At 38.6% G+C, this 24,479-nt stretch overlaps 1 protein-coding gene across 1 annotated transcript in view; it reads left to right on the forward strand.

The window, feature by feature from the left end:
- Positions 1-23,831, forward strand: part of ESR1 (estrogen receptor 1) — a 25,813-nt gene extending 1,982 nt beyond the window's left edge. Inside the window, exons 3-5 of the mRNA XM_009869160.1 lie at positions 15,694-15,827; positions 21,899-22,082; positions 23,485-23,831. Of these exons, the coding sequence (XP_009867462.1) occupies positions 15,694-15,827; positions 21,899-22,082; positions 23,485-23,719 (553 nt within the window). The 3' untranslated portion in view covers positions 23,720-23,831. The remainder of the gene's footprint in view (positions 1-15,693; positions 15,828-21,898; positions 22,083-23,484) is intronic.
- The last annotated feature ends 648 nt before the right edge of the window (positions 23,832-24,479 follow it).

A 24,479-nucleotide genomic window follows, 5' to 3' on the forward strand; every position in this document is an offset into this window, starting at 1 on the left:
TGAAAGAGAATAACCAGTGATCAGGGTGTCTGGCAAATGACTATGGCAAATCCAGAAAAAGTTAGTTGGGACAGAGTCATCCCATCTGTCGGGAGTCCTCTTTAGTTGAAGACTACTGCCCACACAGCAGAGCTGGCAGGAAAGGCTTATGTGTCACCGGTCCCCGCAGTGCAGAGGTCATCATCTCACTCTAAGTGGAAGGTGGAGGAAGAGCTGAGCTGAGGAGATGGAGTATTTGGTGAGGCAGTCCAGAGCTGGGCAAACTTCGGCTCTCATCACGTAGCTGCAGGGGCAGTGAGCTGTGGCAGAGGGATGGCAACAAAAAGTCAAGGGCAGTGCCTTCAGCTGCTGCAACTATAAGCTGGGAAAATGAATCAAAACTCATGCTGTTACCTGTGTGGCGTGTTTCTGCATCTGAGTTTGCGCAGTGTTGATCCTTTGATTCCCCTGCCCTCTGTCTGCAAAAAAAAAAAAAAAGTTTACTTTTTGTATTTTAGTCAAATAAAAATGATAATGCCTAACAGTTTAAAATGTAGTATTTCATAGCAGTAGAGAAATATTTACTGCCTTTGGTAAAATCCTATTCCACTTGCGTAAGTGTGTGATCTGTGAGCTATGGAGCTAGATATGTGTAAAACATTCTCATTTTCTGTACAGAAAATATATGCTTGCCTAAATGAACTATAGTCTTCTCAAGAAAACACAACAGTTTAAAAATAATTCTTTAGTGCACAAAAAAAATAAAATTTACCCTAGGAAAGTAATTATAGCATATTATTGAAAACTACTATAAATCTCAATATGGCTTCCAAAGAACAACTTATCTACTCCACATTCCACAGTATAGGTTGTGAGAAAAAATAGAAAACTGAAGAGCTGAGCCAGAATACCACTTTTCCTCCTCTTAGTTAAGAAAAACAGGTAGGGATACATTTGCAACTTTGGTCTTTATCAACTAAAAATCCTTCTGCTCTGAATAAAATGGAGTCTGAACCATTGGTTCATACGTTTTAAGCCAACTCTGATGGATTAAGGGAAAAAATTGCATGCAAGTGGAACCACATATTACTTTTGAGCTCAAAAAAAATTATTAACTTCATATCCAAAAAAGGCTTATTATTTTCTGACATTCAAACGAGAGCTTCTAAAAATGTAGATTGCATCTTCTTATTTTCAAATATGAAGAACTGTGTTCCCAAGGCGTCAGATACTTGCCTCACTCTACTTGGCAGGGATATTTGCTGAAACTAAAATAATAAATTACTTGGCTCTGGGGAAACTGATATGCTAATTTGTTAACTCTCTGTTGATTTGCTAGTTAATTAGTACTAACAATAGTCTAGTGTGCTGATTTGCTTTGAGGAAGTTGCTGCCTGACAATTTTATGGGTAAAAAGTAAACTTGTCAGATTTGAGAGATCAGGACAGAGAATGATTCAAAGCTTGTTTAACTCAGTGGAGTCCTTCCTTTGCATCAAGTATTTGGTTAAATATCACAAGATTGAAAAAATTGTTTGGTGCCTAATTGTTGTTGATCTAAATAATGAAATCATCTGACTGAATGGCTAAAACAATGGAAAAGATGTATTCTGCAGTACAATTTCCTTGCATCTGTTCTCTCCTTATCCTTCAGCATGTTCTTTACAAGATACTCCTTTTCAACGCTTTCATCTACAGCATTCTGTCCTGAATCCACATCACACTTTTCCTGTTACCTGATCTATGGGTTTAACAGCATTTGCAAATGTTAATTTAGCTACTGTCTATAATCCAGAGTCACCAACTCCAGATGTTAAAACCAAGATCTGTCTCTAATGTATTTTGTTCTGGACTTAGTATAAATTCAGTGTTGCTAATATGCAGCTTTACCACATCTTGAGTGTGCTTCTAGCTCAATCTGTGTCAGACATACTCCCTGACTTGCACGCCCCTATCATTTTTTATATTCAGGCTTCTCCTGTCTCTAAAAGATTCTTCCTGTCTAGAATCTTGGAGATAGATAGTTGTTTGTATACATCTGTATGTAAAACTCAGGTCACGTCAAGTTTTATTATGCAACTTTTTTACCTTTTGGCTCGATAAATACAGTCTTGTCTTGTTCATATCTGAAATTGTATGTCTGAAATGCCATAAAAATAACATTCCAGCTTTGCTTTTCCATTTTGCACAAATCTGATTTATCTTCTCCAAACTCTTCCCTCCTACTTGGGTGATATTAAACATGTCTTGTCTCTGAAGATGTTTAAAAGACTGTCTTTTCTGATTCTGTGAGTCTGTTTGTTATATTTTCAAATAAATACCTCCTGTAATTTTCCTATGTAACAATTCACACTTGGAAGACTCCTTGAAAATATCTGTAAAGCAGCCCTTTGTTATTACTTCCAAGTTCCTTCTTAAAATTTTGCTTTTCTTAAAAACTATGAAGCTGCCACTACGTGTAGACTGTTTTCTCCTGTGTGGATAAATATCATCACATTATCCCATTCTATTCCCACTCTGCCTTGTATTAGACAGGGTATTCTGTGGGGTAATGCACTCTTTTTCATTCTGTTAATCCACTACCTAAACACTTGAGTCTTGGTTCAAAATCAGGACTTTTAGCAGTGTGCCGATTACATATAACTAGCTGTTACATTTTTACAGTGTACAACTGATGTTATTAAAAAAGCTCAAATGACAATAATTATATATTAGAAAAATAGGCCTAATCAGGAGAAACAATGGGACGTTCATAGTGCTTGCAGTTAATGTACAGCACCTGATACAATCAAGGAAAGCCCAGAATTAATGCAAATCTTTTACATTTCTTTTTTGAAAATTAGTGTCTTGTACAAGGCAAATCTAGAAGGAAAGGCTTAAGTTTCTAATGGGACTAAACAGATGTTTCTTGTCTGGACAGTTCTCAAGAAACTACACCATAAAATGTCATTATATCAGGGCTAAAATTTGTCAGGCTCGACAATAGACTGTTTATAATTTTGAGGAAAATATAATGCTTCTTCAGGAATAAGGCAGCCATATTTTATTGGTTTTTTTAAAGGATTTGTTGCATTCAAAATATCATGCTGGTCAGGGTTTGCTTAAAGGTTTGAAGCATGATTATAAAGAGGCTAAATTTGGTAGAAATAACTGACTGTGGTGGGTAGTTTCTCACCTGAAACATCCTCAATATCAGCAAAATGGAAGAAGGCAGTGCTGCATTTTAAAAAGATGGGTGAAACTTCTGCCCATTAAGCCTGGTGACCTTGTAAGGAAACTGATGGAATACTGTCTAAAGAAGAGAATTGGTTGATGTGTGAATTATCGTGAGAGTGGTGAAGAATTGCCATGCATTTTTGTAAGGGGAAACCATTTGTCATGAATACATTGGAGTTCTTTGAAGAACTTAATTGAAGAAATTAACAAGTGAATCAGGGAGATCTTGTATGATTTCCAAAAAAGTATTAAATTCTACGTAGGCATTCTGAGTTGATGTTTCCGTCTCACTGTTCACAGTAGTCAATTCTATGGAACCAGCAGTTCTTTCATCACCAGCAGTTAAAAAGCAAATACACTGCAGCTTTCTTCCTAAGTATCATTACAGCAGGAAATAGCACAGGTCACTGTTATTTCACTGTTCATATCTCTGCTGCATCTGTGCTTGGAAAAAACATGTCTTTTCTTATCTTCCTGAACAGGAATATTGAAAAATAGAAAAGGTATCCATAGGGGTTGCATGGGAAATCAGAAAGAGACAAGAGCTTTGGTACAAAGAGTAACTAAATTGGCCGACTTCTCTGCCTGTGATGCTCTCTAGAAGAAGGGAAACGAAGGTGATAGAAATTACGTAAAGTCATGAGCATGTCAAGAAGTTGTATGGTAATCCACAAGTTACTATCTCTTAGGCACTAGAGTTAATCACCTGAAACCAGTAGATCCAAATGCCCATAGTGTTTGCCCAGGCCTAAGTATACCTTTGACATGAGCCAGTACAGCTGTTCTCGTGTTATGTTCTAGTGTGGTTTTCTTATCACGACTGCAAAAAATAGAGTCTAGCAGCAAAAAAACAGTCTAGGGACTTAAGGAGTTTCTATTAAATATAGTTAGTATTTCCATGTTTCTATGAGGTTATTTCCTTCTTTTTATGGAGAAATCTAGTCTGCTGTTCAGTTTGATGTAGTTTTGGTTTTTTGGGGGGGAAACTCTTGTTCACTTCCTCTTCTAGTGCTTGGTGGAGCTTTCATTCTTTCAGAAGAAATTTTCCCTTTACTGACTTCCATGTTGAGCAAAGGCAGGAGGCCATGGATCTCTTTAAACTTCAGTTAACATAAATAGCATGAAGACTTAGAGTATTCATTATGTGACTGGGCAGCTGAATAATTTACTGCCTTCATGTGGTCTGAAAGTTTCTCACCACATCTGAAAAGAATCTTTAAAGTTTCCTGTGAAGATAGTGGTTTCCAATATTTTGATAGACAGAAGAATAGATACAATAGAAGAGCACCAGGATGAAATCTGAGTATATTTTACTAGTCCCTCATTGTAAAATGTTACAAATGCTGGAGGAAGTCACACTTGTCTGTCACTGGAGCAAATGGATAACATTTTTTTTGGCATTATGTAATTGTGGATGCTTTAATTACCATTGACTTATTAGAAAAATGGAAGCAAAGTGGTAGCAGATGCTTCATTCAGAATTCTACATTAGTGGCATGCTGCTCTTATTTATTTCAAAGGGGAAAGGCACAGGCAACAAATACATCCAAATTTGCACTTCAGAATACATTTTAAAAAATCATGTATTTCATTTTCATTCCATATAATCATAGAATGGTTTGGTCTGGAAGGGACCTTAAAGATCACCTCGTTCCAACCTCCCCTGCCATGGTCAGGGACACCTCCCACCAGACCAGGTTGCTCAAAGTCCCATCCAGCCTGGCCTTGAACACTTCATCTTTAATAGCAATACCTTCTGTGCTAAAAACCCAACTCAAATAATCATCCTGTCCTTCCAGATGCTTCCAAGACCCTTCCAGAGATTTACAATGTTCTGGGTAATACTCAAAGTTTTTCTTAAAACAAAAGAACAACAAATCCCCTCTCATATTACGATCCTCTCAATTTTTAGAAAAAGAGGTTCAAAAAAAAGGTTGTCTATGTGGATTTGTAGGCATAGAACAGAAGATTTCAGAGAGAATTAAATAATTTCTGGATTCTGTGATTGCTGGTTCAACTAGTCACTCTGACCTTGGAAGCTCAAGCTCCAGTTCTAGGTCATGTTGAATTGTGATGCTGATCTTTCAAAAATTAAACTTCCTTTGCATTTCTGATATGAAGAGAAATTTGAAGTATTTTTGGCTTTAAGGTGATCCAGACCAAATGCAAAAAGGCCTCCCTGTCAACAAGAATAACATTTTTTCAGTCAATTTTTGTACCTTTGTCATTCTTAAATGGGGAGCCTTTAACAATTATTATTTAATAATTCTTTTTCATAATTACAATTTAATATTAATGTACTAATATAAATAATTTAACAATACATTTAATAATTAGGACTAATTCTTTTAATAATAATTTTCTAACCTAAAGGTCCTAAATGTGACAATTTTCTTAGATTTATTATAGCAACATTTTAGAGATTTTACCTGTCTGATGTATTTGTGGATCCATTCCACATCATATTTTACTAAGAAAAAAATAATTTAAAAGATAGTAGTTAGTTGTCTGTGTGTGTCAGACCTGATTCACCACTGCTGAAATGCATAGTGTAGTCTTACTTTATCTTCCTAGATAGATGATTCTCTGTTGGCCTAATCAGGAAAAACTTAGTCACGACTGCATGGCTCTCAGAACAAGGGTCAAGGGCATGGGAGCCCAAGTGGTCATTCCACTGGAGTGGCCAAGGAGAAGATGCTTGAAGAAGAGTGGATAGATCCTGCAGCTCAACAGCTGGTTGCATAGCTGGTGTCAACAATAGGATTTCAACATTTATGATCATGGAACCTGCTCTGAGGATCAAGGATGGCTAGGAGGAGATGGAATCAACCTCATCCACTGGGGCAAAAGCGTAATTTCCACAGGCTGGCTAACCCGGTGAGGGATCTTTAAACCAGGAATGACAGAAGAAAGAGATGATGACCCACAATCAAGTGAGGAAGATGGTAGACTGGGCTGGCAAGAAAAGGGTTCAGGGTGATGTGGACAGAAGCGACGTCTTAGTCAACAAAACATAGTAGTGGGAGACACATCTACACCCCAAGTGTGTGTAGGCGCATAAATACAGAAGTACCTACAGGACAGTGCGATGGGAGAAGCTCCCGTACATCTGGGAAATGAGCATCACTGGCTGCTCTCTGAGCCAGCAATGCTCTCTCATGGCAAAGGTGGCCGTTAACACCCTGGGCTACATTAGGAAAAGCATTACAGCAGCTAGAGGCAGGTGATCCTTACTGGTCAGCCATCCTGACGCAGATCTGAGGTGTTCTGCCCTGTCAGTGCTGCTCCCCAGCCCAAGGTAGACACGTACGTACTGGACTGAGTCCAGTGAAGGGCCACAAAGATGATTAATGGACTGGAGCATCTCTCATACAGGGAGAGGCTGAGAAACTTGGGTCTGATTGATGTGTATAAATACCTGACAGGAGAGAGAAGCAAAGAAGGCAGAGCAAGACTTTTTCTCAATCACAAGACTCAAGTGGAGTCTCAGTCCTTGACGATACTGAAACCCCAATAAAATATAATTCTGATCAACCTGCTGTAGGCGGCCCCACTCTGAGCAAGTTGCTTAAAAAAAAAATAAGCAAACAAAAAACCCACACAGAAAACAACACAACAGAACCACTACAGAACAAGCCTTGTATCTTTAATTTCTCTCCATAGCTCCCATGTTCATGCCCACCTACCACTTACTGGTTGATTTGTGTGACCGTATAAGCCTAATTGTTATGACCAAAACATTAATTTTTAAAAACAAAATGCTATTTAAAGTCATGAGTACTGACACAGGACAATAAATAAGCTAGGCATTTCTCTTCAGCAGGCTGTTGGATACTGTGGTTTAATTTCCTTGTGGTAGTCGCTGCTTTTCTCTTTGCCTCCTGTTCTTTGGAAATTGTTTTATCCTAGAGCTTTGGGGGCTAATTTTTTTCAGATATTATTTTTCCTGCTTACCTCTTCCCTAACATTTTTCACAGTCTCTAGGGTTAACACTTAAGACCATGGAGACGAAGCTTTCCTGACACCCCTTCAGCTGTTTTAGTGTATTGCTTTACATAGGAGTAGAAATTGTTTATCAATGTCCACTAACAGAAATAATGAGTATAGAACACATTGAAATACATAAAATTCATATCTTGTCTTGAAGACAGGGACCACCTATGCATAAAGCCTGCAGTAATATTCTAATGGATAGAACATAAAAAAAAACCACAAAAAACCCACTTTAAAATAGTTTGACAATTTAGTTCTTCAGAAATATCACAGGATATAATGGTTCTGCTCTGTCTTTTATCTATCTTTGTCTGTCTTCCTGAAATTCCTCTCTTATTTGGCTTTATTTTAACATCTCTCATTTGCTGTGTGAATCAGCCACCATTTTTAGATCAGAGCGAGCTAAAGCAGCAACCAAAAGAGACCTGAGAAAAGGTTAGCAAATCTCAGAGGATGGCGGGATGGTAATTTTGTTGGTACTGCAAGAAGCAGGAATTGCCTGTTTCAGCCTCAGGCTCAATCCTAATTGTTGCTTTGTTGACATAGAGGAAAGCGAAAACTGCTGCTGTGTCTGGGTAACCATTTTTTTCAGCCTGTTTTGGGGAAGTCATGATGCCAAGAGGAGTAGCTTGAAGGGTGGGTTATGTGAAAAACTGTAAACGTAACTGCCTGGCTCAGAAAAGGACAAGAGAGCCTTGCTATTAGCGGTCCCTTCTGCTTCTGCCTCTTTTCCTCCCTCAGAATTACGTTTGGAACTGATGCCTCAGATTTTTTTTCTTATTTGGCAAATGTCAGTTTCAAGAAATCCGTGAAGGGAAGAAAATGTGATTCCATGTTGAATTACACTAATTCCAATCTAGTCATTCTCCAGTCGCCCAGCTGTGAGTGATTCTCAGACTGTAATTCATACATTGACACTAATGGCACATATTTTGGAGTATGTAGCCAAAAATATTGTATTTGTTTGAACAACAAAAAATGATTACCACTATAATGTTGTAAATCAACTGAAAATTATTTTAGTGAACTACCTTCTACCTGAGAAAAAGCACTAAAATAAAAAGAAAGTAAAATTAATACTCAAAGATAACTTTTTGAAAAATGTACATAGTCTTGCTTTAGATTTCCTCCTTTTGAATTTTTGTCCTTGCCTCTGCACAGGCAGACATTCTTCCTTGCCTGTGCCATGACTCCCAAAGCTAATCATTTAGAAAGAAATCTGAACCAGCTGTAATAGAAGTGTGAGAATGAGATGTAAGGAGGATAAAATGCTAAGAAGATATACACTGAGAATGAATAGACCGTAAAAATTAGAAAGGCCTGCATTCCTTCCAAACCTTTCTCCAAAATAGAATCCAGGCTAAAACTGATGAAGAGATTTGAGGATGATGGGTTAACTTTCAGATTTAATGTTTTATCCTATATTTTTATATTCTGTGCCAAATTATGCATAAAATGAAGCCAAAGGGATGCAATATGGTGATGGGATATTTTTACCATTGCATTAGTAGGTCAAACCTTATTTATATGATTTAAGGCTTGCTCTTATTCTTTACTCAGGTGCTGACTGCATGTTTAGGTTCTTGGTTAAAAAGCTCCACAGCAGTAATAAATCCTTGCTTCTAATGATACCCTCTGAAACTAAACTCTATCAGGAGCTTCGCCAACAATTTACTTTAGAAACAAAAACTTTGGTTGCAGATCATTTTGTCCAACTGACTTCTTGAAGCAAGACCATTGCCAACAGCAGCTTAGGCTAGCTGTGACTTTGTCTAGCTTTCTTGGAAGTCTCTACGGATGAAGAACTGGGTACTGGCTTCTCTGGGTACCTGTTTCAGGGCTGCACCACCCTCCTACAAGCCACTCAGAACCTTCCAAACATTAGCTTACAGCAGTTAATTGCTTTTTGATTTAAAGCTCACAGCTTCTGAGAAGATCTTGGTTACACCATGTTTGTAATGCCCCTTCGAGCAGTTGTGGACTGCAGTTTTGTCTGTCCCCTCCCCTACATGTTTTGCTTTCCTGTCACCAGACTGAACACTCAGTCACCCAACCCCTCCTTGCAGGCCATGTACTGCATGCCCCTGATCATCTCCATGACAGGAGATGTCCAAAACTCTTCTTGAGCTGAGGGACCTGAAACTGGACACTGACACAGCCTCAGCAGGACCAAGTAGAGGTGAGGGGAATATAATTTCTCTAGTTCTTCTGGCCACATTTGTCCTAACATAATTTGCACATAATGTGCCTTATCACAAAGAGAGAATGCTGTTGGCTTATGTTTGATTTGGTTTCCATTTTCCAGAAGGGCTGCTGCTCAGTCCAGTGTTTTTCCAACCTGTACTGATGCACAGGTTTATTAGGCCCTGGGTGCAAAATTTTGTACTTCTTGTTGAACTTTGTGAGGTTTCTATTGATTCATTCCTCCAAGGTCTCTCTAGCACTGAGCTTCTGCTACACAGTGTATTAGTCTCCCTCCAGCCCCAATTTAGTACCATTCACAAATTTGAAGATGAACTTTTTGTCATAATCCAGATTATTGATAAATATATTAGACATCATTGGCTCCAGAGTCAACTTCTGGAGTACTTATTACCTACTGCAAACTAGATGTTGAGCTATTACTTTGAGTCTGGTGATCAAGCTTATTTACTACTCATGTGTCTGTCTGTCTGTCTGCACAGACTGTATTTTCCTGGTTTAGAGGTAAGCAAGAATGCTGTAAACCAAAATCCTTACTACAGTTGATCGTTTAACTAATTGTTTAATCCTAGAGTTAATCAAGTTGATCAACAGATGTGCTATAAGGAGTGCCTGAGGGAACTGAGGTTGTTTAGTCTGGAGAAGAGGAGACCTCGTTGCTCTCTACAGCTACCTGAAAGGTGGTTGTAGTGACATGGGGGTCAGTCTCTTCTCCCAAGTTACTAGCAACAGGACGAGAAGAAATGGGCCAGGGGAGATTTAACTTGGATATAAGGAAAAATTTCTGTAGTGAAAGAGTCGTGAGGCACTGGAACAGGCTGCCTAGGGAGGTGGTGGGGTTGCCATCCCTGGAGGAGTTCAAAAAATGTGCAGAGTGGCTACAGCATATTATTTGGTAGTCATGTTACTATTATTAGGTTGACAGTTGGACTTGATGATCTTAGCGATCTTAATGATTCTACAATTCAATAAGCACAATCTAAATTCCTGGATCCTCTTTGATTTTGTCAGAGTTGAGTTAGCCTTCTACTATTTGTCAGGAACCTCTTTCAATCCCCATGATTTCTTCTAAGTGATAGATAGCAGCCTAATGAGTACATTGAGCAACTGTTTCAGCACCCTGAATGAAAACCATTTGCCTTCAAAGATTGGAATCACTCTTCAGAGCAATTACTAATTCTCTTGTGTAATTCCCTAACCTGTCAATATGCTTCTGTTGGCTTTGACAGTGAAATCTGCCACACAACTGAAAAAAAAGCTGTTGAGTGTTTTGGTCTGTTCCACGTAGTCAGTCACTAGATTTTCTCTCCCATTTGTCAACTCTTCATTCTCACTGAAATTCCATTTGTTGCTGCCATACTTGTAAAATCCCTTCTCGTTACCCTCTGTATCCCTCACTAGTTTTAGACATAAACGCTCTAATGGTGCTTTGGTGGTCCTTCTTTTCTTTCTACTTTTATTTCTATTTCGTATATGTTATTTTGACTTCTGATTCATTAAGGAGCAACTCAGCCAAGTCATGTTGAAATAGCTGGTCTTCCTGTACGATAGGATGTACTTGTTCCTGAGCCCCAATCAGTTTTCCTTAAAATATTGTCTAGTTCTCTTGGCGATTTTTTCTCATCATGTCTCCAAGAATATTGCCTTGTCCTTCTGAAACCCAGAGCCATAGTTCTTCTGTTTGCATTCTGCATCCTGAGCTCCGTCACATCTCATGACTGTTGAAGCCAAATTTCCTATCTGTGGACAAATTCACCAGCAATTTCCCATTGTTTGTGAGCAGTGAGTCAATAGAGCATTGCCCCTGGTTGGCTGATGTGTTGTTTCTGTTGGAAAGTTATCGTCAACCCAGCCCAGAACCTCCTTGGATTACTTACACAACGTTATGTGCTGGAGAACTGCAATCTGTGCATGCACCACTACTGCAACATGGCAGCGATGAAGGCCAACGGTATCTGGGGCTGTATCAGTGCTAGTCTAGGCAGTAGAGCACAGGAAGTTATTACTCCACTTCTAATTGGCACTCATTAGACCATATCTGGAATACCTTTGTGTCACACTCACTATAGGAAGGAGGCTATCAAGGCTCTTTATTAAGATACTGAGAAAAAGAAGTCATAAATTGAAGCAAAAGAGGTTCTGGCTGGATATAGGGGAGAAAAAAAAATCAAACATGATGATGAAAATAATTAGACTGAAAGAGATTGTGCAGTCTTCCTCACTGGATGTTTTCAAGACCAGAGTTGCATAAAACCTTGAGTGAGCTGACCCTTTGACTGGAGGGCTGGACTAAAGACATCCTGAGTTGCCTTGAAGCCTGGATGGTGCCATGATTCTGTAGACACATAAAAGTTAATGCACATAGTACTTTTAGGCAATAACTTCAGATCTTTAATTCACAGGCTTTAACTTTCCTGAACATTTCCCAATAGCCAAGTGTTAAGCATTCTTCTGAAAATGCACTCTGACACTTTGCAGTAAGGAAGCTTTTATTGTTTTGCTTGCAGTAAGCTGACAGTACACAAAGACAACAGCAAGATGACAGGATAAGGATAATTTTCAAATCTATTGCTTAATTTGTCCTTCAGGAAAGTTATCTTGGCCTTCCTTGATAGGCCAATCAACTGGACATATAACTGTGAAGATGTGGTAATAATATCCGCTCTCTGTTAGAAAGTTAGAAGGCAATTCAGGAGAACTGAAAATTCTTATTTCAGATCATTTTTGTTGGTTAACAAGTAAAATCAATGTTGTAGCCAAGATAATAAAACATTTGATTAAAAGCCTGCATTTCAAAGATACTAAAATCCTGTAGTTTCCACTGATTTCATTGAGGCTGGATCTGCTGCCTGACTGAAAATAAAGCAGAAATTTCTCAATTGTTGCTTGTGCACATGAATACCTAACGCTAGGTATCTAACTTCTTTGAAAAGTACTTTACCTAAAGAGACATTTTTTTTTAATTATTTTTTTTTTGTGTGAAGTAGCCTGGTATTTCACACACAGCAGATAGGAAAGCAAATTAGATTGGAAAGTATTTAGAATATCTTAAATTTACATCATTTTTATTTATCATCTACCATATGAGTTCAGTTGTTGGGAAACTGACACACATGGAGATTTAGGCACATGGGCTATGTTTTGCGGCACTAGAGATTTTTGACCAGAGGCTGTGTATGTCAGCAAGAGGATCTTGATCAGAATACTGATCTTTTAACCTTCAGTCCATTGAACGATTTTTGTAAAAAGTACTGGGAATAATTCCTACTTGCTATTAAAATGTCTTTTCCATCTTATGAGTTGCTGTAAGGCATTTTTAAAAGATCTCATTTTACAAAAAAACCTTTATTTTTGAATTGTGGTCTTGGCCATGCAAATTTTGCTATTTTTTCTTACTGTGTAATATTTTGAATTGTTTTGAATACTGGGTGACACTAGATAGGTTTTAGGAAGCAAGTAAATGTCTTAGCCAGACATGAAGATGTGGAGGTTTTTTAATACGGGTCATTTTCCATGTGATCCACTGAAACATTTCCTTTCTATGCAATCCTGAAATTCTAAATTCTTAGAACTAACCTCTATTGGGGCACTACTGAAGTTAATGCAAAACTACTGAAGGCTTTTAGTCCTCTGAAACTATATATATGAAAAATTAATCTGTCTGTAGTTATAGGCAAAAATACTGTATCAGAAGCAGTGGAACTTGTCCCATTGTGAAAATTAATGTTTGTTTTACTTACATTTGCTATAAGTTTTAGCAGTTTTTGAGGTAATAGAAATTGTTTGCATTCTTATACCTTGTTTTGAGTGCCTCATTTTTGTTTTTTATTTGACACTGTTGTTATTAAATACTGCTTTCCTTTTATTTATTTTATTGATGCTCAAACAGAGGAAGAATATACTTGAATCCAACCAGTTCAGATTTTCATCTTTGTTCTGCCTAAGCAGGATGGTTGTTGCTGAAGAGGTTTCCCCATCCAGCACTGAAGAGTGCAACTGATTAGTCATCAAACCATTGAAAACTACCTGCCCTGAGTTCAGGTTCAGCCTTCAGGCAAAAGAGACAGAACCGTGAATTTCAGTAAAGCCACAATCAGATATACCAAGCTGAGGTCAGTCCTTCAGCTCAGCTCTTGTGTCAGGGAATTGTAAATGAGAGTGTAAAAGGCATCGCATGCTTTACATGGAACATAGCATTGAGTCTGCTGGCCGGCTAATGTTAAGACCTAGAATTTGGTTGGACTCGATGATCCCAAGGGTCTTTTTCAACCTGAATTGTTCTATGATTCTATGATTCTATGAATTTTGTCCATGACTTTTTACACGACTTTGTTGTCATCATCTATGGGAACCTAGTGTGTGAAATTATCACTGTTGCTGGTCATACCCAGAAAAGTGCTATATTTTAAACCGTTTCTTCAACTTTGAAGAGCCAGAAATGCTGGACAAGTCACGTTGCCCAATGCTGCAGCTTGTGACCAAGTGCCTGCCATGCAGCGGGAATTGAGTTCTGAGCTAAGTGCTAGTGAAACGTGTCGGGTCTCAGGAGTGCTCTGCGTGCAGCTGCCTGGCAGCCCACAGGGACCCGAGAAGAGAAGGAGCAACCCATCCTCCGTATTAAACGTACCTTTCTACTATTTGCAGTCCCAAGCCTGGATCATCTGTTTCTCACAGAAGAGGCAGAGAATGTGTGACATTGTAACAGTGATTGAAAAACTTGCTTGGAACCTCATAATTTCATATATTACTGTGTTTTCACCAACACCGTATCGGCTGTTTTAAGAGAGTATCTCACTTTGTTTTCTTGATATTGTCCAGCTTCGTTTAAAGATCTCTGAAAGCAGATGAAAGAGCTTCTGTCACATGCCACAGTCACTGGCTTTTAGTCACTGCTCTGGGATAAGGGAGACGTAGATTTAGGTTCAAGCATTGAATTAAGCTGAATAGGGAATTGAACTTGAAAAGAAATTGGTGCACAACTGCTCACAGATATCCCCTCTCCTTTGGCTCAGTTTTAGGTTTAGTCACGTTGGAGAAGTGCTAAGAATTTTCTCAGACTGTAGTAAAAAAAGGAAGGTGATCGCTTTGCCTGAGGGTCTGCTGTGAGTTTCGACATTAGCTACAGGGTCTCCACAGCCTGGCTCTGTCAGGACTGAGGCAGGTCTCTCTGTGCTGGTAGTCAGGGTTGGTTTTGTCACAATGAGATTAGGAGATGCTCAATCTGTGTTCACCTTACAAGTTATAGTGGAATAGCCATCTGATAATTTGAAATTTCTTTTGAATTTCCCTATATCTTCAAAATGTTGTTCATAAAAACAATAACTAAAAAGCAGTATATTTTTAAACAGCAGATCTGATCACTCATTAAGTCTTTCATGTTGAAATTTCACTTAGGAAGTCCTAATAAAAGCAGAACTAGGTAGTTTTTGGTAAAAGGTAGCAATGTAAATGATCTAAAATTCCATGACCAGGAAATCTGCAGACTAAATTTTCACAAAATATAATTGCAATCTGCATTTGTTTTTGAACTGCAGGTTGGGTGTGCAAGATGAAAATCAGTGAGTGAGAATACCTCATATTGTTAGCAGAGGGAGATGGTTAATTGCCATTATCAGTGGACACTTTGAGATTTCCGAACCTTTAGTTTTGTTAATGCTTTAACGTGAAAAGCTATCTAATTTGTGAAGTCGTAGTTTTAATGAGGCTCAGTAGACAGACAACATTTTGGCCTCATAAATCCTTCCCAAGCTCATGAGTAACCTTATTCTTTAAGGAGTCAGGCCAATACGAGAAAAATGGGAGAAGTGTGTTGGAACATTGTAAATTGCAAGGCCATGTAGAAACAAGTACAAAACATTAGGGAGGAAGAAATGCAAAGAATTGGGACTATTTTGCTTAGAGGAAAAAAACCCAACAAAACACCCCACAACAAAGTAACATCAACAGAACGTACACAGAGAAAGAAATAAAAATGTAGTTTTAAATAAATCTTTTCTTCAATGTAAAAATTTGTTTGAGTTGATCTCGTATGTTCCACTACACTAATGCCTTGGTGATGAGTTCACAAAACTAACATTTTTTTTTTTTTGAGAATATAGTATTTGATTATTGATTCATTTTATGTGGGATACTGAGAACTGTGCTTTTGCAATCACAGATGCACCAAGTCAGCATAGAGTGGGAAGTTAAGTGCTAGTTAGTGTACTGATGAAATCAAACTGGAGGGGAGTGGTCAAGGGGGATGAAAAGCTCATGTTGCCACCTGGTTAAAGCTGTGAATATCTCCTTGATGGTATTCACACAGGAATCAAGGAAAGTGTGTAGAGGGCATGGTGGAAATCTTTGACATGCTGCTGGCTACTGCTGCTCGGTTTCGGGTGATGAACCTTCAAGGGGAGGAATTTGTGTGCCTTAAGTCCATCATCCTGCTCAATTCTGGTAAGTGGCGTGTGCTTTGCTGTCCCTCGGGTAATCGTGATTGCTTCTGCACTCGGTTAAATGCTGCTTATTGTTGCTGATGATGTTTTCATTTTGAGACCGCAGCAATTGAAAGCGGGGTGGGATAGGGTGTCAGTGTAGGTGTGGGCAGAACCACCAGGCAGGGATGGAAGTTGCAAATCTGGTCAGTGGTGTAGATGGGACCTAGCCCATTAATGCAGCAATTAGTCGATACGCTGCGTATGGCTGATGTGAAGGGTGATCAGAGCGGTGTTTTGAACTAGATGCTGGCAGGTCTTAAAGCTCTGATTACAGAACACAGAAGTAGCTGAAGCCACACTTAGGGTGTGCAAAGGCAATGCTTAGTTGTAAATCTATTTTTTTTTTGTGATGGCAAAATAAAGGGAAATAATGGCAACTATGTTGCCGAGTTTATCACGATTTAGTTTATATTAAAATACAGACATGTAAAATTGATGTCATCACCTCCATTTCCTTTGCAGTCGATGAAATAAGTATTTTGAGGCTGTTAATCTTGTTCCAAAGAACACTTAAAAAACAAGTGACTAGATAACAAATCTAAGTACAGATATAAATATGTAAGGTTAGCAAAACTGAATTATGTGTGAGATTGAAATAAGTAAATTATGTTGAGGCACGTGACAGAAAATTTCTGTTGCACACCAGCAGAGCCTTTTCTGTTTGAAATGAAAAAAACCCTTCAGACTATTTTTTTAAATGCGGAAAGGAGGCCCACAGTATTGTCACAGAAACGATAGAGGTCTAAAATAATGATGTAGGCATCAAAGTCAAAACTGTAGGCTAAATTCTCTGCTGAGTTTTTACCTCATGACACCAGTGTTTCCCAGCCCTGAGGATGTACCCACTTGTTCTCCTGTTTTCTGGTTGGGTTTGAACTTGTGGATGGTATCAGCCTCTAGACAAAATACATGTGGAGGGCTCTACGTCCTCTTCATCTGATGGTCTAACAGATCACCTGCCAAAGTTGCATGAAATACAAATACCAGTCAGTTCCCAACGAAAGCTAACTCTAAACACAGCAGATTTTGCTTCATTGATCTGGCACTTCCTTTATGGAAACTTGAACCTGGTCTATGAAGAAAAAAAAAAAAAGTTCAAGTAAAATTATATATTTATACAATCAAATATAAAATATGTCATTTATGTTCTATGAGATCGTAATGTGTTCAGGTTTTGTTGTGATTGTCATCAACTACCAAAAAGTGACATATAATGTGGGCATGAAAAGTTGCTATTTTTATGTTGGATGCCAGGGTGTGACAATTGTAATTACAGTTTGACATTTTACTTCCTTTTTATCATCCTGATATTTATAATATATCCTAGAGTTAAATGTTCTTCCTGAAAAGTGATGTTCCTCCAGATTTTTAGCTAGTATGTTCAAATATAATTATTCTCTCAAATAAATGTAAATATGTAATTGATATTTAAAAGTATTGAATTAGAACTAGGAAAAAAATAGCATTAAAAGTTTGAATAAAACACATTAGATGTTCATATCTTGAATGTGAAGACTACAAGCCACGTTGTTGAGAGTTTTTGTGCCATTGCTGAATTTAGAAAACTAAATTTATTATCCAGAGTTCTGCCAGACTTCACCAGCTATCCTTCATAATCACATTTTAAATTAATTTTACATTCCTATAACCAACTAATTTTATAACTGTCTGAAGAGTTAACTACTGGTGGTGGGAACGTGGACACGAGTTTCTGACTGTCAGATCCTTCAGATGCCCAAATTAGGAGGTTAGACTGCATTGCAGAGATAACCAAGTAGCATAATTTGGACTACGTGTAGTAGCTGTGGAAGTATTGTTTGGCCTAGATACTCTAAAATACTTCTACTTAACGGGATATAGCCAGCCTTTAGGATAAATGTTGTTGGACACACACGAAACATTATGAGCTCTGAAGTGAACAGCTTACATCACGCTTGAGGAAAGGCTGCGAGCCGGATTTTTTCATCCTGGGAAAGGCTAAGGCAACTGCCATCCTCAGATGGCTGATGAACAGGTTCAGAAGAAGCCAGAGCCAGACTCTTCTCAGAGGTTCAAGAGGAAAGTACAGGCTGCAGGGGAGACAAACCATGTCAAGGGAGATCTTGATTAGATGAACAGAACAAAAAGTCTTCCCAGTGAGAGAGGTTAAGCATTGGGAAAGGTTTGCCAGAAAGATGGTTGGATCTCCGTCCTCAGAGATGCTCAAAACTCAGCTGGACAAAACTCTAGGCAGCTTGACTTAACCCTGAAATTACCACTATTAGAGCAGGAGGTTGAATTAGACAACCTCCAAGCCTCCCTTAACCTGATCTGATTTTTTTTTTTTAATATATGATTGCACATGATTGCACATACACAAATATTCTACTAAAGAAATGGCAGATGAACACACAGTGAATTTTTGGCCATTATGCTATCTGTATTATATATGCATATGATTAAACTTGTTGATATCAAAATAATTTGAAGAAATGGACTAATTAAACAAATTGGACTAATTGCGCTACATTGCATATTTAAATGCAGTCTGCCTTTGCATTCTGAAGCTGTGTGTGGATTTAATTCACTCGGTCTACACAAACATTTATTAAATCTTTGGACATCTGTTAGTCTTCATATGAGGTACTGCTGTTTACTGCTTTTGTTGGACATTAGTTTTCTTTTTTTTGCAACGTCTTTCAAGACTGATATCTCTACACTCCTTTTCCATTTGATCTTAGGCAAGATGCAAGCAAACTCTTTTCATTTCTCTTGTTGAGTGTGAAAAAGATAGAAGGCTTTGTTTATAAAGCAAAATATACATTTACACTACTTCCAAATTTTTCCTGAGATATCAAGGGGACAGCATGTCTGTAACAGCAAGGACGGCATTGTCTCTAGGTAAATTACAAACCAGAAGGTGCCCTTCTAAAGCTGCAGCAACAAATCTTTTGTCTAAAAAGCAGAATTTTATTTTCAATAAAGGGCTCAACAATAAAGGGCTGTTTTCTTAATACTGGAAAAAATAGAATCAGAAATGTGAAAGGGCAACATGATGCCTGATGTTTTACTTTTGAGTGTATCTGAAAATAGGAGTGGTGCTACGTGGCAAAGCAACAGGCTTTCATTTTGGAGGCAAAGACATAGGTCACGCCTGCCTTAGCAGCTGATTTATCTTGTCACTTAGCTAGTTAGTCCATGGAGATGGAAAGACTTAGCTCGTTTTATGCATCCTGTAGACCTCCTGACACATCACTCCATGTGACTGTTTGTTACTCTTTTCTCCTGATTTTTCCAGCTCCTGTTAAATTGTGCTTTTTATTTATTTCTGTATTGGGGGGGCTGAATGATTAGAGCTGAATTTGCTCATACAGCCTGGCTTTCTACAGATCCAGAGCAATGGGGCATGGAGGAATGGGAAGAAGAGTCTTGGGTAGTGTTTTGTCAGCCTGAGCTATAAATGTAAAGATGTTTTAAACTGGGGTTTATTGTGAAAGAAAAGATGTAGAGGGAGTTTTCCCCTACAGTAATATGTAAAAATATACCACTACATATAATAACACATACAGAATTATATCCCTACATGCTGACAGCTGTCACGGTAGCACTGCAGTACCCAAGGAAGACTGTTCTGTGCGTAGCTTTGCATTATGGGCATGCACCAAAACATTTAATTTGTTTGCAGGGTGGTACCATCTCTGTTCTCACTGCTATTATGTTTTATAATACCAATCTACAGATTGAGCTGGAAAACAACCTGGTAGCTATTCAATTTAGGCTTACATTCAGCTTCAGAGGTTGGAAAGACCTTTGAGACTTAAATTTCACTTTGCTAATACAATTTTCTGCACTCTTGTTCCAAAACTCTGCTTGTGTGTATATGTGTGTGATGGATAGCTGGCATTTCTTTTGGGGAAATTTCTGGTCATTGGCCTGGGGCAGGAGCAATCACCAGCGGGGGCAGAAAGGAAAACCAAACATCATTTTTTCTTGGCAGTTATTGACTGGCAATCGTCCTGAAGTCTCTACATTTTTGGAGGCGTGCTTTCTTTGATTTACAATTTTTAATAGCTTCTGGACTAGACCTAGGTGAGAAACAATTTCTCATAACAGATTTTTTTTTTTCTTTTGCTGGTTTCAAACCTATGAAAGTAAGGGGTACTGCTGCAAGGGCTGAAGCAAGCTGCTCTTGAGGCACTGTGTGTTTATGACACTAATGTTTCCTTCTAATTGTCTGAGATTTATCAGTAATACATTGTCAGGAGGCATATTTGAAGATTGTTCAGAGTCATTCAGCTGAAACAAAGCCCCAGGAGCTGTTTCTCTTTGGTGAATTCATTTCAGTAAAAATAATAATAGTCATAAAAGGCTTTGTGAGAAAAGAGACCATTGTATTATCTATCTTCATCAAATTCAAAGTAATTATGAAAATTAAGACCTCTGACAGTTTTCAGAAGTTGTGACGTGTTTGAGTAATCCTTTTGGGTTTTTAAAGCAGTCTCTCTCATTCTCTCTCTCGGAGACACTAAAACTGACATTCACAAACACAAATTTATATTTCTTTTTAGTACTGAAGTCCCAAAGTAATAAAACCTACTTGAAGGTTACAGTAGTTCTACGTATTGGGTCCTTGAAGTACCAAGATGATGTGAGGAGGTGAGGTATCCTAGGAAGATGGTAAAAAAAATAAATACATCTCAATTTCCCTGATTGCTCAGATGCCTAACAAAGTACTCTTCAAATCTGATGGTATCATCCCCAGGCTACAAGCAATGCAAACAAGCTAGAGTATTTATGTCTGTATGTGTGCATGTTGGCATGTGTGTCTTTTTTTTTCTTAGTATCACTAACTGCATTGCATATTGTGCAGTAAAATGAAAAGTAATTGCAGAAAACAATTTTCTCCAAGGACGAATCCAAATTTCTTCTTGGCTCTGTGAGCTGATGCAGAAAGGCTAAAGCACAGGATTTGTCAGGTACATTGTAGGCACAAGGCAATGAACATGCTGTGATCAAGCCAGTTTGGTTGTGTTACTGTACATACAGCTTTTGCTGCCTCAGGTCTGAATTGCAGTAACACGACCTGTTTAGAGTTGTCGGCTCAAACCAGATGATGAAAAAATGGGTGCCGAATGCAACAGCTGTGTTTTGGCAGCACAGCGATGTTGTGACCTGATTCACGTTGGCTGTGTGTTGCCATCCAAAACAAATTCAAGATAAAAACCTGCAAAATAGAATTTCCCATTTAGAAAGCTGGTGTGCTTTGGGGATTCAAGAATTACTGCTAGCAAGAGCTCTTGTGCCTGGGTTAGAGCGTTTTGCAAGAAATGTGGGGAGGCTGTTGGAGGGCGAGGTTAAAGGTGTTTCGATCTCCGGAAAAATTTCTTTGTGGTCCAGATCTTCAGGTTACTCACTTTCAGCAATGTAAGATAGTTAAAATTACGCATGCTTTGGACATGGCTTTTAAAGGAAGGTCGAGTCTGCAAGTGAAGAAGCGCACCTTTCAAGGCTCTTGCTTGGTTGGGAGGGTTTTGTTGAGGAGAACATGTGTGAACAAACTTCAATTTTGTTTACATGTTTTGTGGTAACATATTATTCAGTTTTGGATTAACTAGAAAAATCACCAAAACATTAAACACTAAACATCAGAGAAAACTGTAAAAAGAGCTGAAGGCCTGGGTTGGTCAGTAAGTACTGCAGAGCTCCCAAAGAGCAATAGCATCTCTTCAAGTTTTCAGAGCTGACTGAGAGAAGATTGCAGCCTGAGAGTAGGTCTAACCTCAGACTGCAGATATTGCCCACCACCTGGATGGACTTGGGCAGGGAAGAGGTATCATCTTCCTCCTCCTGCTTTGCCCACAGTGACAAAATCCAAGCTCCAGAGTCACTTAGACTGGTGGCCTGACTGTCAAGCAGGAGAATTCACACACAATCAGCTCCTGTGGTTTAACAGAGCTGGAGAGACCAGACACAGGCTGTACCTGGGACAAATCTGGCTCCATCAAAGTAATCTTTGTGCTTTGTTTGTTTTCCTTCTCCTTCCCACTCCAGGTGTGTACACTTTTCTTTCCAGCACCTTGAAATCTCTGGAAGAGAGAGACTATATTCACCGTGTTCTGGACAAAATCACAGACACTCTGATACACTTAATGGCTAAGTCGGGTCTTTCTCTGCAGCAGCAGCACAGACGGCTGGCTCAGCTCCTCCTCATCCTCTCTCACATCAGACACATGAGGTGAGCACAAGCACGCAGGCAGCCCTCCTGCAATGGTCCCATGCAAGGGAGGTTTCACAAATGCACACGCACACTTTTCCTTCACAGGTGGGAGTGCAAACCATGCGTTAAAAAAAAAAATCAGTTTTCCATAAAGATGTATGGAATGTGTGCATAACAGTGTGTTGGATTATGGTGTGAAAGGAGTAAATGTTTTTCCCATTTGTTTCTTTTAGTTTTCCTTTGCTTCTTGTTTTGATAGTGCTGTAAGCAGTATCTACTTTTATTATGTGTATTCTGTTTGCAAAGTGCCAAAAAGAACACTAGTGTAGCAGTAGCCTGGTTCTGCAAACTTCAGTCTCCTGTGAGATGAGATTTAATAAAACTATCCCTTCTATGTAGCCACTTCAAACAAGTGGCTTGATTGCAAATCACTTTAGAAAAGAGATTATGATCATTATGTGTATTTTATGGGTGAGGATAAATGCAAAGCATCTGAATCCCAATCTAGAGGACTGTGCCCTTTGCTAATTAGAGGTGAGGTGTCTGAGGTGCTCTATTAGTAGTCACAGCATTGTTTCTCCCAAATGTAGTTACCATTTAATGTAGCTGCTCAGTGGCTGGAGTGTTAACAGCGTGACAAGTCTATGCGAACATATAGTATAGATTTTATTTTTATGAAGGGACAAAACATGTTACACAGACTTTAATTTCCATTATTTTATTTCATAAAATTAAAATTAGAATTAACCCCACATCATGGCTACTAAAGCTGAAACATGCAGTTACGTAGATTTTTACCTCCTGGGCTGATATACAAGTCTTCAGGAAAAAGTCAAGGGGTGTGTGCGTGTGGCTTTTTTACTTGTGTCTTTTTTTGGAGTTTCTTTATCTTCATGTTTGTTGTCCTTTTTTTTTTCCTCCCCCTTCAAAGGAATTTGTTTAGTTAAAGAAATTCCAGATGCACAGTAAAGTTAATTATTTTTTCCACAGGTGAAGTTAATTTTTGTTTCCATAGTTTTGTGACTGGATAATATTACAAGTGAATATTTGCTAACAAATTGTCTGAGGTTATTTTCTGGGCAAATAAATAAATAAATTTTAGTTTTTATTATGGGAAAGCCAAGATTCATTGCATCCACTTAGTCACAGTGCCTAAATTAGGAGTTCATGTGTTCTAGTCTACCGTTTAGGCAAAGGAGAGCAAAAGAGCCTCCTGTAGAAGGCAACTTGATCAGTCTGAACTGTTCTTCAAAAGTCACTTCTGCTAACGGTAGCAGGAGCGTACAGCAACTGCATTGTTAAGTTAGTTCTTTTGTACAAGTTGGAATTTATACAAACCTATCAAATATTACTACCTGATACCTTATTTTTTCCAATAGCATACGTGGAAAGTAACTGTTGTTTCATTTACAACCCACAGCAACAAAGGCATGGAGCACCTGTACAATATGAAGTGTAAGAATGTAGTTCCACTCTACGATCTGTTGCTGGAGATGCTGGACGCTCACCGACTGCATGCCCCAGCAGCCAGGAGTGCTGCACCGATGGAAGAGGAGAACCAGAGCCAGCTGACAACTGCATCAGCTTCATCTCATTCCTTGCAGTCTTTTTATATAAAGAGCAAAGAAGAAGAGAATATGCAGAATACAATATAAACAAGAGCCAGCATACATAATGGTATGAGAAACCCAGCAGCGTACTACCTAGCTCATGCTTCATTTTGTCTATAGTGCCACCTGTGTAAACACTCCAATGACAACAGTCACCTGCATTTTCCATTTGAGTGTTTGTCAAGCCTAAATTGATTACTTATCCTAAATGTAAGACATTTCATTGCTATGGACAGCCAGTAAGGATTGTCAGGCTAACTTGATTTAAAACTTGTGGTATTTTTATCTAATTTTTCATGTAAATTGGGCAAGTCCTAATCTGAACTGAAAATTAATTTTACTATAAATCAATAGGACTTACCACACATGCGTATCAGTATCTTCGTGAGCCTCTGTTGATATTCACCCCAAATTCTGAGCTCACTTAATCCTTGCTTAAAACTTTGAAGCAGTTTGGTAGAGATTCTGGGTGAGTTTGTTTGGTTGTTTTTTTTTTGGCAGGGTAAGGGGAGTAAATGAAAAGTTGACTGGCATCTTAGTATGCCATAATGAAACCACACTGTTAGTGACTGCCTTGGTAGTTTAGGTAGGTTCCCATTGCCCTTCCCCCTACAGTAGAAGAGAACCCCTGTCTGAGAATGATACTGTTTTACCTTGCTGGCTTACATCAGCAGACAACTCCCTCTCCAGATCATACTGACCAAACTTTTAGGTCCTCTTACCATGTTCTTTACCATTGCGTGCATCCTGTCTTGTCTGATCCTGCAAAGCTAAACTGTTCTATTTCTTGGCAGTGTGCAAATCA

Source organism: Apaloderma vittatum, unplaced genomic scaffold, assembly GCF_000703405.1.
Source record: "Apaloderma vittatum isolate BGI_N311 unplaced genomic scaffold, ASM70340v1 scaffold8415, whole genome shotgun sequence".
NCBI lineage: Eukaryota > Metazoa > Chordata > Aves > Trogoniformes > Trogonidae > Apaloderma > Apaloderma vittatum.